Source organism: Symphalangus syndactylus, chromosome X, assembly GCF_028878055.3.
Source record: "Symphalangus syndactylus isolate Jambi chromosome X, NHGRI_mSymSyn1-v2.1_pri, whole genome shotgun sequence".
Taxonomy (NCBI): domain Eukaryota; kingdom Metazoa; phylum Chordata; class Mammalia; order Primates; family Hylobatidae; genus Symphalangus; species Symphalangus syndactylus.
The window spans coordinates 80,260,951-80,276,973 of NC_072447.2; the positions used below are offsets into that span (position 1 = coordinate 80,260,951).

General features: G+C 41.0%; 1 protein-coding gene across 15 annotated transcripts in view; it reads right to left on the bottom strand.

The window, feature by feature from the left end:
- The window catches only part of HDAC8 (histone deacetylase 8), a 239,259-nt gene extending 225,154 nt beyond the window's left edge, over window positions 1–14,105 (bottom strand). For 9 of the 15 annotated variants that reach the window (XR_008654887.2, XM_055268715.2, XM_055268719.2 and 6 more), the window contains exons 1-4: window positions 13,647–14,073; window positions 13,037–13,089; window positions 9,690–9,820; window positions 8,823–8,964 (exon numbers count right to left, since the gene is read on the bottom strand). Coding sequence is in view for 14 of the 15 variants with exons in the window: in XM_055268715.2 (XP_055124690.1) it covers window positions 8,823–8,964; window positions 9,690–9,820; window positions 13,037–13,089; window positions 13,647–13,871 (551 nt within the window). In the remaining variant the exon portion in view is untranslated. Of the gene's footprint in view, window positions 1–8,518; window positions 8,731–8,822; window positions 8,965–9,689; window positions 9,821–13,036; window positions 13,090–13,646 lie in introns of those variants that run through there. The other 6 variants (XM_055268722.2, XM_055268714.2, XM_063634936.1 and 3 more) reach the window with 6 other exon arrangements.
- Between the last annotated feature and the right edge of the window lie 1,918 nt (window positions 14,106–16,023).

Genomic DNA, 16,023 nt, shown 5'->3' on the forward strand with positions numbered 1-16,023 from the left:
AATTATATCAAGTACTCTCTCAGATCACAGTGGAATAAAATTGGAAATAAACTCCAAAAGGAACCCTCAAAACCATGCAAATACATGGCAATTAAATAACCTGCTCCTGAATGAACATTGGGTCAACAATGAAATCAAGATAAAAATTAAAAAATTCTTTGAACAGAACGATAATAGTGACACAACCTATCAAAACCTCTAGGATACAGCAAAAGCAGTGCTAACGGGAAATGCCTCTTAGCAAATGCATTAAATGCCTACATTAAAAAGTCTGAAAGAGCACAAATAGACAATCTAAGGGCACACCTCATGGAACTGGAGAAACAAGAACAATCCAAACCCAAACCCAGCAGAAGAAAAGAAATAATCAAGATCAGAGCAGAACTAAATGAAACTGAAACAAACAAAAAAATATAAAAGATAAATGAAACAAAAAGCTGATTCTTTTAAAATAAATAAAATTGAAAGACAATTAGCAAGATGAATCAAGGAAAGAAGAGAGAAGATCCAAATAAGCTCAAGTAGAAATGAAATGAGAGATATTACAACTGATACCACAGAAATACCAAAGATTATTCAAGGCTACTAAGAACACTTATGTGCATAAACTAGAAAACCTAGAGGAGATGGATAAATACATGGAAATATACAACCCTCCTACATTAAACCAGGAACATAAAGAATCTCTGAACAGACCAGTAACAAGCAGCGAGATTGAAATGGTAACAACAAAAAAAATGCCAACAAAAAAGTGCCTGGGACCAGACAAATTCACAGTTGAACTCTATCAGACATTCAAAGAAGAATTGATACCAATCCTATTGACACTATTCCAAAAGTTAGAGGAAGAGGAAATCCTCCCTAAATCATTCTATGAAGCCAATATCACCCTAATACCAAAACTAGGGAAGGACATAACAAAAAAAAGAAAACTACAGACCAAAATCCCTGATGAAGATGCAAAAATCTTCAACAAGATAATAGTGAACCAAATCCAACAGGATATCAAAAGATAATTCACCATGATCAACTGGGTTTGATATTAGAGATGCAGGGATAGTTTAACATACACAAGTCAATAAGTGTGATATACCACATAAACAGAATTAAAAACAAAAATCGCATGATCATCTCAATAGATGCAGAAAAAGCATCTGACAAAATTCAGCATCGCTTTGTGATTAAAACCCTGAGCAAAATTGGCATAGGAGGGACATACCTTAAGGTAATAAAAGGTAAAAATCTACAACAGCCGGGCGCGGTGGCTCACGCTTGTAATCCCAGCACTTTGGGAGGCCGAGGCGGGCGGATCACGAGGTCAGGAGATCGAGACCACGGTGAAACCCCATCTCTACTAAAAATACAAAAAATTAGCCGGGCGTGGTGGCGGGCGCCTGTAGTCCCAGCTACTCGGAGAGGCTGAGGCAGGAGAATGGCGTGAACCCGGGAGGCGGAGCTAGCAGTGAGCCGACATCGCGCCACTGCACTCCAGCCAGGGTGACAGAGCGAGACTCCGTCTCAAAAAAAAAAAAATCTACAACAAACCCACGGCCAACATTATCCTGAATGGGGAAAAGTTGAAAGCATTCCCCCCAAGAACTGGAAGAAGAAAAGAATGCCCACTTTCACCACTTCTATTCAACATAGTACTGGAAGTCCTAGTCAGAGCAATCAGACAAGAGAAAGAAATAAAGAGCACCCAAATCAATAAAGAGGAAGTCAAACTGTCGCTCTTTGATGATATGATCATATACCTAGAAAACCCTGAAGACTCATCCAAATAGCTCCTAGAACTGGTAAATGAATTCAGCAAAGTTTTAGGATACAAAATTAATGTATGCAAATCAGTAGCTGTGCTATGCACCAACAGCAACAAAGCTGATAATCAAATCAAGAACTCAACCCCTTTCACAATAGCTGCAGAAAAAATAAAATACTTAAGAATATACCTAACCAAGGACATGAAAGACTTTTACAAGGAAAACTACAAAACACTGCTGAAAGAAATCAGAGACAACACAAACAAATGAAAACACATTCCATGCTCATGGATGGGTAGAATCAATGTTGTGAAAATGACCATACTGCCGAAAGCAATCTACAAATTCAGTGCAATTCCCATCAAAATACTACCATCATTCTTCACAGAAATAGAAAAGACAATCCTAAAATTCATATGGAACCAAAAAAGAGCCCACATAGCCAAAGCTAAGACTAAGCAAAAAGAACAAATCTGGAGGCATCACATTACCCGACTACAAACTATAAGGCCATAGTCACCAAAACAGCATGATACTGGTATAAAAATAGCATATAGACCAATGGAACAGAATAGAGAGGCCGGAAATAAAGCCAAATGCATACAGCCAACTCATCTTTGACAAAGCAAACAAAAACATAAAGTGGGGAAAGGACATCCTATTCAACAAATGGTGCTGGGATAATTGGCAAGCCACATGTAGAAGAATGAAACTGGATCCCCATCTCTCACCTTATCAAAAAATCAACTCGAGATGGATCAAAGACTTAAATCTAAGACCTGAAACTATAAAAATTCTAGAAGATAACATTGGAAAAACCCTTCTAGACATTGGCTTAGGCAAAGAATTCATGACCAAGGACCCAAAAGCAAATACAACAAAAACAAAGATAAATAGATGAAACATAATTAAGCTAAAATGCTTCTGCACAGCAAAAGAAATAATCAGCAGAGTTCACAAACAACCCACAGAGTGGGAGAAAATCTTCACAATCTATACATCTGACAAAGGACCAATATCCAGAATTACAAAGAACTCAAACAAATCAGCAAGAAAAAAGCAAACAATCCCATTAAAAAGTGGGCTAAGGACATGAATAGACAATTCTCAAAAGAAGATATACAAATGGCCAACAAACATATGAAAAAATGCTCAACATCACTAGTGATCAGAAAAATGCAAATCAAAGCCACAAGGTGATACTACCTCACTCCTGCAAGAATGGCCATAATCAAAAAATCAAAAGATAATAGATGTTGTTATGGATGTGGTGAAAAGGGAACACTTTTACACTGCTGGTGAGACTGTAAACTAGTACAATCGCTATGCAAAACAGTGTGGAAACTCCTTAAAGAACTAAAAGTAGATCTACCATTTGATCTAGCAATCCCACTACTAGGTATCCACCCAGAAAAAAGTCATTATACGAAAAAGATACTTGCACACGCATGTTTATAGCAGCACAATTTGCAAATGCAAAAATATGGAACCAGCCCAAATGCCCATCAATCAACAAGTGGATGAAGAAAATGTGGTATATATACACCATGGAATACTACTCAGCCATAAAAAGGATGAGATAATGGCATTCACAGAAACCTGGATGGAATTGGAGACTATTATTCTAAGTGAAGTAACTCAGGCATGGAAAACCAAACGTCGTATGTTCTCACTCATGTGGAAGATGAGCTATAAGGACACAAAGGCGTAAGAACAACACATTAGACTTTGGGGACTCGGGGGAAAGGATGAGGGGTGGTAAGGGATAAAAGACTACACAATGGGTACAGTGTACACTGCTCGGTTGATGGGTGCACCAAAAGCTCAGAAATCACTACTAAATAACTTACTCATGTAACCAAACGCCACCTGTTCTCCAAAAGCCTATTGAAATAAAAAAAAATAAAAAGTTGTAAATAGAATATTAAATTAAAAAATAAAAAATAATATTTGGGAGAAAAAATAATTCTGCCACTATATTATTGTTATTCTAAGATAACCACTGTTATCATTCCCACCAGTCTTTTTTTCTTCATATGTTTTACAAAGCTGTGATTACAATGTGCATACATTTTTAAGACCTGCTTTTTTTCTTTTTTTTCTGAGACACAGTCTCACTCTGTCACTGAGGCTGGTGTGCAGTGGCACGATCTCGGCTCTCCGCAACCTCTGCCTCCTGGGTTCAAGCAATTCTCCTGCCTCAGCCTCCTGAGTAGCTGGGATTGCAGGTGCCCGCCACCACACCCGGCTAATTTTTGTATTTTTAGTAGAGACAAGGTTTCACCATGTTGGCCAGGCTGGTCTTGAACTCCTGACCTCAGGTGATCCACCTGCCTCGGCCTCCCAAAGTGCTTGGATTACGGGCATGAGCCACTGCACCCAGCCAAGATCTGCTTTTTTATTGACACACATAAAGTATTTATCTGAAGTTCCCTATAATCCTTATAATCATTATTTAAAATAATAGCATAAGGCTGGGCACGGTGGCACACAACTGTAATCCCAGCACTTTGGGAGGGCAAAGTGGGCTGACTGCTTGAGCCCAGGAGTTAGAGACCAGCCTGGACAACATGGCAAGACCCCATCTCTACAAAAAAAGCCAGGTGTGGTGGTATGTGCCTGTAGTCCCAGCTACTCAGGAGGCTGATGTGGGAGGATTGCTTGACCTTTGGGGAGCAGAGGTTGCAGTGAGCCGAGACTGTGCAACTGCACTCCAGCCTGGGCGACAGAGCAAGACCCTGTCTCATAAGTAAATAATAAATAAATAAAAACAAAAAGCTTTTGCACAGAAGAAAAACAGTAAAACAATAGCATAATATTCTAGGGAGTAGATTCACCATTCCTTTATTGCTAGGCATTCATGTTATTTTAGTTTTTAAAATTTTATAAATAACACTGATAAATACCTTCATGAAAATAGTTTGTTTCCCATATTTAAAAAAAAAATTTAGGCCACATTCCCAGAAGTAAGATTACCCGATCAAAGGGCATTAATACACATTGGCTACCAAAATGCTTTCTTCCAAACCACACTCACTAGGAAACTGAGTGTCATCTTTTTCAATTCTGCTAAATTTAGGCTTAAAAAGTGGTGGCTCATGCCTGTAATCCCAGCACTTTGGGAGGCCGAGGCGGGCAGATCATGAGGTCAGGAGTTCGAGACCAGCCTGACCAACACGGTGAAACCCCGTCTGTACTAAAAATACAAAAATTAACCGGGCATGGTGGCACACGCCTGTAATCCCAGCTACTCAAGAGGCTGAGGCAGGAGAATCGCTTGAATCCGGGAGGTGGGGTTGCAGTGAGCCGAGATCACGCCATTGCACTCCAGCCTGGACGACAGAGCTGAGATTCTGTCTCAAAAAAAAAGAGGCTTACCTAATGGTTTTAATTTGCATTTCTTTGATTAGTAGTGATGAACATTTTCCGATGTTTTCCAGTTGTCCTTAAACTCCTTTGTAAATTGTCTATTCGTGTTCTTTGTGCAGATTTCTTCTTATACATTATATTGTAGGAGTGGGTTAGATAATACAAGCCTATTACACTTTGTCATATTTATGATACATAGGCTTTTTCAGTCTGTGTTTAGATTTTAAAAATAGCCAAAAAAACTTTTAAGTTATTTCGGTTTTAAAATTTTATACAGTCAGGTTTGATCTTTTCCTTCGTGATTTTAAAAAATTACTTTCTAAGCTTAGAAAATTCTTCCCCTTTAGAAACTTGATAAATATCCATTCACTCTAGTTTTTAAAATTTGCTTTTTTAAATATTTAACTCTTCAATCTAGCTGTCACTCATTTTAATTTATTACAGTAGATGAGGGTATAATGGTACAAGCTGTCACAATACCATTCATTTGCTCAACAAACCTTTCAACTCCCATTCACTTGCAGTGCATCCTTTGTAATAGATTAAATTCTATATAATTGGTCTCTTTGTTGGGGGGGGGGTGTACTATAACCTATCTGTCTAATTTTGTACCAGTGTTTTCATTATTGTAGTTTTGGATGCTTAATATCTAATAGTATTAGTCCTTCGTTACTCTTCTTTTGTAGAATACTCTTTGAGAATCATCCTTTTTTAGCTTTCAAATGCAATTATTTGCTGTCTTACTCCTAAGATATAAATTTCTTGCAGGTAGAATTGGTTTATTTCCTTAGAATAGATTGCCAAGAATATTGTTACTGGGCCAACTGGTATGAACATTTTTTCCCATTCTTAACACTTCCAAAGTTTTCAAAAGAGGTTGTACTAATTTCACTGTAATCCTTCCACCACCTGGATATTTTGAAATAAAGAATCTTTTTCAAACTTGGTAGGGGAAACAATATATCTTGCTTCAATTTCTATATCTCTGCTTATTGGTGATGATAAACATACATTTGACATATAGTATGTGCTTAATCAATGCTCGTTCAATGAATAAATGGCATGTATGAATCTGTATATATATTTGCGAATGGGAAGTTTAAGCAAATATTGTGATTATAATAGGTAAATGCTGGCTAGATGTAAGTTTGTGGCCTAAATGACTGTAGTCCATCTACAGAGAGGTTCTAGATATGCCAAGAACATCCTGGAATTCAGACCTAAATTGGGGCAATCTCTAGAGACTCTCTGTAATTTATATTTATCACAGGTGTGTCCGTTTCCATGCAGGATCAGCTGAAAGATGTCTAAAACAGTTAAGGCGATATATGTGGGTATCCCCATGTCTGTGTGCAGCCCAGAAGCAGTCATGATTGGGTCAAGACAGTGTACTTCCTTTGGCAGCAAAACGATAATAAGCAGAGTACTCCACTGGAAAATGACCCAGGCCCTAGTAGGCCTTCTGCAGTTAATTTAATTGAATAAACTGGATGCGATTCATAGAAGCAAGCCTTTTCTATGAAGCCACACTACTTTTCTTCTCAACTTGCTAAGCCCAAGAGGACCTAGAAGTCTTTCGTTCAGAGCTTAGTTTTCTCCTTTCACTCTGCACCTGGGAGGGGAGAGGGTCATTTTTTTTCTCCTAGCAGTCATTGTCTTTATTTTGAACTTAAAAAAAAAGGCAGGCGGGGTGCAGTGGCTCTCATGTGTAATGCCTGCACTTTGGGAGGCCAAGGTGGGTGGATCACTTGAGGCCAGGAATTTCAGACCAGCCTGGGCAACATAGCAAGACCTCATCTCTACAAAAAATACAAAAATTATCCAAGCATGGTGGCACGTGCCTGTAGTCCTAGCTACCTAGAAGGCTGAGGTGGGCGGATCCCTTGAACCCAGGAGTTCGAGACTGCAGTGAGCTATGATTGCACCACTGCACTCCAGCCTTGGTGACAGAGAGAGACTCTGTCTCGAAAAAACAAAACAAGAAAGAAAGAAAGAGGCCAGGTGTGGTGGCACATGCCTGTAATGCCAGCACATTGGGAGGCCGAGGATGGAGGATCCCTTGAGCCCAGGAGTTCAAGATCAGCCCGGGCAACATAGGGAGACGTTGTCTTTATTAAAAAACAAAAAACAAACAAACAAACAAAAAAAGCAAGAAAAAAGCAAGCAGGCAAGCAAGCAAAAGCTAACAAAAGGCAGCTTGTCTCTGTTTTTAAAACCATGTAAGACTCATTACTAAAACATTGGTTTCCTTTGCTCTGTTGCCTAACTAGTAAATTCTAGCAGTAAACTTTTTCAAGGACTTCCTTGGCCACAAAATCTGTCAATTTGATGGAAAAAATTCTGTTATTACCTTAACCTGCATATGCTGAAGTTGTGCTGTGTTTTATTCTGAAAAACAAAGTGTTGTTTTCTCTTGACTCAAGAGCACCTAAGGTCACGGTTGATTGCATGAACAATTGATTTGTGAATGATGCATTGGCAGTTACTACCACAGTGGCTCCATTTCTCTCAGACAGAGGGTTGATAAATTCAGAGTTTAAAAGATCCTTCTTCTTCAATGTGGATTAAGTACTACAGAAATATCAAACAAACTCCCAAATGCTGAAGAAGGCCCAGCAATCCTTCTCAGACAGACTACTGCAGTTTGACATGTTAACATAAAACTCTAGAAGGTGGCCAGGCGCGGTGGCTCACCCCTGTAATCCCAGCACTTTGGGAGGCTGAGGCAGGCAGATCACCTGAGGTCGGGAGTTTAAGACCAGCCTGGCCAACATGGTGAAACCCTGTCTCTACAAAAATACAAAAATTAGCTGGGCATGATGGCAGGTGCCTGTAATTCCAGCTACTCAGGAGGCTGAGGCAGGAGAATCACTTGAACTGGGAAGGTGGAGGTTGCAGTAAGCTGAGATCGTGCCACTGCACTCCAGCCTGAGCGACAGGGCGAGACTGTCTCAAAAACAAACAAATAAACAAAAAAACACTCCAAAGGACTTCTCCTCTAACTCCAAGAAGCACCTAGGAAGAGCCTTTTCACAAGCCCTTTGTCTTTGAGAGACATCTACCTTTGGGTTGCTAATTTCGTTAGAGAAGCAGGAGCCCTCTTCTTGATTCTTCAGCCTTTTGTTTTAAACCTATTAGCGTCAATTTTCCACCTTTTCAAAAATCTGTTTGCCACTTCTTTTAAGAACTAGCTCTAAAATTCACTTCTGCCAAGACTTCCATGAGTAATTTCTTTCTACTGATAAGTCTCTTCAGCTCATACATATATTCCATTGGTACCATAACTAATGTTGTTCTCTATTCTAATTTTGTTAAGGTTTCTAGACTGTAAGTCCCTTGAAGACAGGGGAATTTCTAGAAAGCCGAAAAGGAATTTAGAGACTGTCTAGTTGTATCGTTTGTTCATTTTATTGATGAAGAAACTGAGGCCTAGGGAGGGTAATCAGTCCAAGTCAGCTAGCCAAGTTAGAAAAACTAGGTGTAGAGCCCAGGTGTCCTGACTTTGAGCAGTGTGTTTTCCACTATATTAGGTAATCTTTTTTCTATTTCACTTGGATTTCTTCAGAATGCCTTGTAAAGTGCCACATACACACACGTCTCTCTGTAAATGTAAATACAATAAGCATAAGAGTTTACATAACTGAGAAACTGACTCAAGGAAAGAGTCAGAAAACAGAAAGGTCATTTTCTTACTTCTTTGCATGATGCCACCCTCCAGACCAGTTAATTGCTACTTTGCACATTCCGTCGATCAGGCATTGGGCAGCTGTGATCGTAGCCCCTCCTACAGCTGCTGCATAGTCAAATATCCCTTCAGTGGCTGGGCAGTCATAACCTTAGGGCAAAAATCAGAAGAGCTGGTTAAAAGACGAACTGGAAAAAGAGGAGGAATAGGTTGAGGTGTGACAACAACCTAACCTACTAAAAAGCCACTGTGTTAATATCAGCTCCAACTGAGACAGAAACAACTCCAATGTTGGGGATACAATTTTTTAAAAGGTTAGAGCTAGAAAGGATAAACCTTCCTGATGAACAAGTCACAGGCTACAGATAGAGAAACCAAGCCTGAGAGGTGGTGTGTCTTGTCAGTGGTCACACAGAGCCAGGCTTGGGACCCAGCTCTGTTGACCCCCCCACTTCAATGTTCCTCTGCTAAACCATGCTGTTTTTCTAGACTATCCTGTAGGTCACTTACAGTTTTTAAAAATGCAGCTGTTTAATGAGGGGTGAGGTACAAAAACTTAGCCAGAACATAAATCTGTACTCCAGTTAAAATATAAGGTCACAGGACAGCTAAATCAGCATATATATAGCCAGACCAGATCTGAGCACTGCCAGTAGGGCATAAGTAACTGAAAGGTTTTCTTTCATCTAACCCATCATGTGGTTTTGCTCAATTCGTATGGTTTGCTTGTTTAGTGAGTTATATGTGGCTAAACCAAAAGATTAAGATTGACAGTTAACACATGATTTCTTAATGAAAAGATATTTAAAAAATCATACAAGTTATAAAAAAAATTAGGCTGTCAATCTCCCATCACTGCCTGGTAATGACTTTACCTAGCCCATATTCTATGGAGTCCGGATGATCATCATCGCCCTCTTGGCTGACCTTCTGGAGATGCTGCAGATAAGCATCAGTATGGAAGGTGGCCATCTCCTCCATGGAGGCCACTTTAGGCTTAACTATCCTAATAATAACAGAGAGAACAAAGAGAGGTCAGTGAATCAGACCCAGTGTATGCCAGAAGCTAGAAACAGAAGCCAGCAGTCTGAGAAGAAAATACGTCTCAACTTCTGGTTCCAATAGGCTGGAGTAATAAACACATTCTGTTCTTCCACTGCACTGTACAGTCTTCACTGCCTCACATCTACAGTAGTGACTCTATTAATAAGGGGCAAGAAGATAGATTTTCCTTTGAGTTTATAGGTAAGTAAACAAAAGTAATAATATTCAAGTTAAACAAATAATCAGGTATCAGACAGACTTTACCCTGTGAGTTACAACTTCCAGGACAAACTAGTAGGCAGGGATATTTTCATTTGAACCAGTTGCTAATTGGGCTATGTAATTCTTTCAGCTATATCTTTATTTTAATAGACAGCTATGTTATCATGCATTTTGAATTTGGAGTCAGATTTGGAGTCAGAGAATTGGGTTCCTGTCCTAACTCTGTACTTACTAGCTCTATAACCTCAGGTAAGTTGACTGTTCTGTAGTTCAGTTTTCTTATTTGTAAAATGGGGAACTTTATGGGACTTATGTGAAGATAAAAGGATAACACATACAAAAATGCTTGGTGGATAACTATCATTCTATTAACATAAAAAATGGGCAACCCAAAATGTAATGTTTCTAGACTTGGACCCTCCTATCTGCCTCTGAGAGTGAGGTGAGAAGGGGCAAAATGATTGGAACTGGACTTCACTCAGAACCTCTCAACCTACTCCTCACAAAAAATGACAAATAGAAGTGAGTGAGGGAATAAAGGGAGCTAACCCAATAAGAGGCCTTACCACATCTAACCTCTAGCTGCCTATTCCCCATTTCCTCTTCTTGATCCCACAGCTGCCAATACTGTTCTCTAGCCCTTGCCACTTAAAGGGTGGTCCATAGACCAGGAGCATCACTGGGTGCTTGTTAGAAATGCAGAACTTCAGACTTGCCTCAGACCTGAGTCAGAATTTGTATTTTAACATGATGATTTTTAAACAAGATGATACATTTTAAGGTGATTCATATACACATGCAAGTTGAAGGAGCCCTGACCTGGGCCACAGGGAGGCAGCAGTGGTTTTAAATGTCTGCTGAATGGGAAGACAGCCATGAGTTTATGATGAATTAATACGACTATACAGGCTACTACTATCACCAAGGTAGCTGGAAGAAATCCTGTGGTTTGGCCTCAAAAATGAAATACATAGCCAAGACCCAAGAATTCTTGCTTCTTCTTAAAGAAGACAAATCTATACCACCAGAGGTGAAAAATCTACCCATTAAAATAAAAATTTTGTAATATCTTGGATCATATTTCCCAGTCCTAAAAGCTCCCTCTTCTAGTACCCTTCCATTTATTTTGCTAAATGTTAAAAAACACTTACTGAAAACCTCCCTATTTAACAGTAAGCAAACTGGACAGTTTTGCCTTGCTTTGATATCTTGTTTGTCATAAAATAATTTTTTGAAATGTTAAATAACTTTAATGGAAGGCATATAGTTACTATGTTAACCAAACCATATGGGTTAAAAAATGGCTTAAAATGGGTGTGGTGACACGTGCCTATAGTCCCAGCTACTCGGGAGGCTGAGGCAGGAGAATCGCTTGAACCTGGGAGGCGGAGGTTACAGTGAGCCGAGATCGTGCCACTGCACTCCAGCCTGCGTGACAGTGCAAGACTCCGTCAAAAAACAAAAAACAAAAAAGGCTTAAAAATTCCCTTTGAAAGGTACAAAATGATTTTGTTAATAATAAGGATAAAATCTGAAAGCCTATTATTACACTACCTTCTGGGAGATAAATGAAGCATAGCACACTAGCTGGTATGGGCATTCACCTATTTGGCCAGAAATTGTCATAAGTAATCCTATATGTGGCAGGGTTATATTTGCTCTTATAATGGCATCAAATACAGAAATGGCAATAAACAGCAAGTTCATGTTTTTGGAAGAAACAGCTCTCTCTTGAGTTCTGGCTCAGTCTTAGCAGTTTTCTTGGGTCTTTTTTCTTTGTTTTGTGAGACGGAGTCTCGCTCTGTCACCCAGGCTGGAGTGCAGTGGCGCAATCCTGGCTCACTGCAAGCTCGGCCTCTCGGGTTCACACCATTCTCCTGCCTCAGCCTCCTGAGTAGCTGGGACTACAGGCGCCTGCCACCACGCCAGGCTAATTTTTTGTATTTTTAGTAGAGACAGGGTTTCACCGTGTTAGCCAGGATGGTCTTGATCTCCTGACCTCATGATCTGCCTGCCTCAGCCTCCCAAAGTACTAGGAATACAGGCGTGAGCCACCACGCCCTGCCTTCTTTGGTTTTGACCTGTCTCCAGCCTCACCCATTAAAGTTTGGTGCTGGTGGTGGGTTGTCTAAAAGTCTTAGGTTGAACTCACACCCTCAAATCTGGCTTAGAATGAAACAAAATCAAAAGAAAAATGGAACACCTCCTAACTGAATACCTTTTTGTATCAGACAGGTTTTAATACCCAAATGTACTTAAAATCTCCACAATGCACTGCACCTACCCCTGGGATACTTAACCAAGCAATTGAGCTGTATTTCTAACGAACCTTAACTGCTTCCTGCACTTTCCACTCCCCCGTCCCAAGTTTTCTTTTCTCTTTCTTTCCTTCTTTCTTTCCTTCTTTCTTTCCTTCTTTCCTTCTTTCTTTCCTTCTTTCTTTCTTTCTTTCTTTCCTTTCTTTCTTTCTTTTTTTTTTTTTTTTGGCGGAGTTTCACTCTTGTTGCCCAGGCTGGAGTGCAATGGTGCAATCTCGGCTCACTGCAATCTCCACCTCCGGGGTTCAAGCGATTCTCCTGCCACAGCCTCCCGAGTAGCTGGGATTACAGGTGCCCACTACCACGCCCGGCTAATTTTTTTGTATTTTTAGTAGAGACGGGGTTTTGCCATGTTGGGCAGGCTGACCTCAAACTACTGGCCTCAGGCGATCCACCCACCTAGGCCTCCCAAAGTACTGGGATTACAGGCGTGAGCCATGCTCCTGGCCCCCCAAATTTTCTTAATTCTTCAAGAGCTTTCTTGGGATTACAGGCAGATTACAAACACTGTGAATACTTTCTCAGAAAGCTAAAATAACTTTTTCAAAAGACCATTCTCTTCCTTGCCCCACTGTGAAGCAGGATATTAAGGCTACGAACACCTAGCTTCAGGGCTATGTTCAAGAAAGACAACTTACCTCATTTGCTTATGCAGTGCATATGCTTCAATCAAAGAATGTACCATACTGGCCTAAAAACATCAGCGTTAAAAAAAAAAAAAAAAGCAGAAATAGTCCCTTAAAAGTTTAATTCAGCAAAATCCCCGTCAATCTCATCATCCTGAACAAAGGAACGGATTAACTTTGTTTCAACTGGCTTCCCTTCTGTTAACAGTTACAATACACTTTAGACAATACAGATACAAAGTATCAAAATCACTAAGGTGAAAGCTACCCGGCCTTAGGCAGGTGATGGAACACCTTCCCCCTGCAGCTTGTTTTCCCACGACTTCAGCGGTCCCCTAAGAGTGGAAACTGCGTCCTCTCCCCTCCCCCGTACCCCTCCCCCACTCCTACCTGTCCGTTGGACGTCCCGCAGAGACACGCTGCGCTCTCAGAAACGATATGAGAACACTTCCTTCTGATACAGCTTTAGGTATCTGATACAGCTACTCGAAATTTCTGAAGATTTCCCCCAGCCTAGTGTCCTCTCCGCTTCCTAACGCTCTTTCGTCCACCGCCCCCACCCCCACCCCCACCCCCACCCCCACCCCCAAAGCCCATGGTCTTTCATCCTGACTTCCCTTACCCGTTTGGGGATCTTGGCCAGGGAGTCACACATACTGACATACTCGGGACTATAGATATAAACCGGGACCAGCGACTGCCCACTGTCCGCCGGTTCCTCCGGCTCCTCCATCTTCCACTTAAAACCGTTCCGCAGCCACCTTCCAGATCTGGCTTTTTTCGGACTCGGCCAGGGTTCCAGTTCCTGCTCCTCTGGTCGGCCGCAGCGGTGCTCCCTGGTCAACATTCCCTCCTATTCTTGAGATCGCCGGAGACACTATCCCCGCTCCCCATCCTATTGAAGGAATGGATGGGACTTCCCAGACCAGACTCCCCTCATTTAGTGACCACAGTTCAAGAAAAAGGGTTTGGCAGATGTAAAAGTCCAAATAGCTGTCAATTAGGATCGATTTTTTTTTATGGCACAAATAAGTAGGGTCAAAACTAACCATCCTTGTTGCCCTACGGGGCCATTTGAGATGAAGTCAGACCAGTTTCATAGCATGCTGGGAGATGTAGTTTCCGGAGGTTTGAGCAACGGAAGAGCCGGGGCTAAACACTAAAATAACCGCGATTTTTAGTTTCAGCGCTAAGACCAAAAAAAAAAAAAAACAGTAGCCTCAACTCTTTATGAATTGTTTCAATCTGCAAACACACCCATTTCATCCATTTAACCATATAAACACAGATAGAATGTGGCCACCTAGAGCCCCCACCATCCAGCTACATCAGCTGCTTATCCTAAGGATAGGTTGCAGTCATTCATCAAACATTTATCTGATATTAAGTGTACAGTACAGCTGAGGATTCAAAGATACATTATAATGTGATCTCTGCTCTCAAGGAATTTGCATTCTTTTTTTTTTTTTTTTTTTTTTTTGAGACAGAGGAGTCTGGCTCTGTCGCCCAGGCTGGAGGGCCGTGGCGCGATCTCCGCTGGCTGCAAGCTCCGCCTCCCGGGTTCACGCCATTCTCCTGCCTCAGCCTCTCCAAGTAGCTGGGACTACAGGCGCCCGCCACCACGCCCAGCTAATTTTTTTATTCTTAGTAGAGACAGGGTTTCACAGTGGTCTCTATCTCCTGACCTCGTGATCCACCCGCCTCGGCCTCCCAAAGTGCTGGGATTACAAGCGTGAGCCACCGCGCCCAGCCAGAATTTGCATTCTTATGCAGAAGATGGGGCAAATACACAAGAAACCAAAGGCAATGCAGAGTCAGACAATGAATGTAGGGCGCTTAGCCTACTTAATAAATAAGCATTAAGTACTAAATAACTGGCATTTAATAAATGGTAACTAGAATTCACCTTTGATGGCATTTGAGAGGGTCTTAGGAGGTGGGCAAGATTTTGCTTGGTGAAGATGGGAGCCAGGAGAGGGCATGCTGACTAGAATGAACAGCATAAACAATAACACAAAAGGGAAAATTTCTAGTCGAGTTTAGCTAAAAGGGCCAGATCATGAAGAACATTGAATACCAGGCTAAAGAGAATAGACTACATTATGTGGGAAATGGGAAAACATATTTAGACAGAAATAGTAAGGAAAAAAGATTTCTATAGCAGCAGTGTGTAGGAAAGATTAGTCATTAAAAGGCTAGGGGCAGTTAGAGTGCCACAATGGTCCAAATAAGAAGTGATAATGATTTTAAACTAGGGTGGGGGCAATGGGAACAAAGGAGAAATAATGTACAGGGTAGGTTCAACAGGACTTCTTTATTACTTGGATATTGGTGAGAGGGAGGAAGATGGAAAAGGGTTGCTGAAAACTCTTAAATGTAAACTCTAGGTAAAGAAAAGACTAGAGGTAGCAATATAAGAAGAGGGCAATCGGGAGGAAGAACTCATACAGTAGGGCAGAATGGACATAGATTCTGATTTTAAAAGTGTTGAAAACTGTTTCAGAAATTAATGGGTTAAACAATTGCAGTGATACACACACACACTTTTTCATATAAAGAGGAGAAAGCTGAAGTCATAAGAGTGGCTGAGCTAGGCAAGGGATGTGGCTTTCTCCACTGGGATGCCTAATAGTCATATCCAACAGCATTTTCAAAACCAAGCTCCCAATGTCCCCACCCAAGTTCTTTCCACTCCTTTTCTATCTTTCATAGCTCAGTAAAGATACCAACATCTATCCAGTTGCCTAAGTCAGAAACCTGGGAGTTATTTGTGTTTCTTCCTTTCCTTCACCTGCAGATCCAGTCCATCAGCAATTTCCATCGGTTCTACGTCCAAGACATGCCTTAAATACATTCACTTCTCTCACTCTGTACTGCCACCACTCTAGTCTGGATACTATTATCTCTCACGTAGACTTTCTGCAGTATCTACCTGGGCTTTGCTTCCATTCTTGCTGCCTTAAACCCATTATCTTTGCGGCCACCAGAGTGAGCCTCCA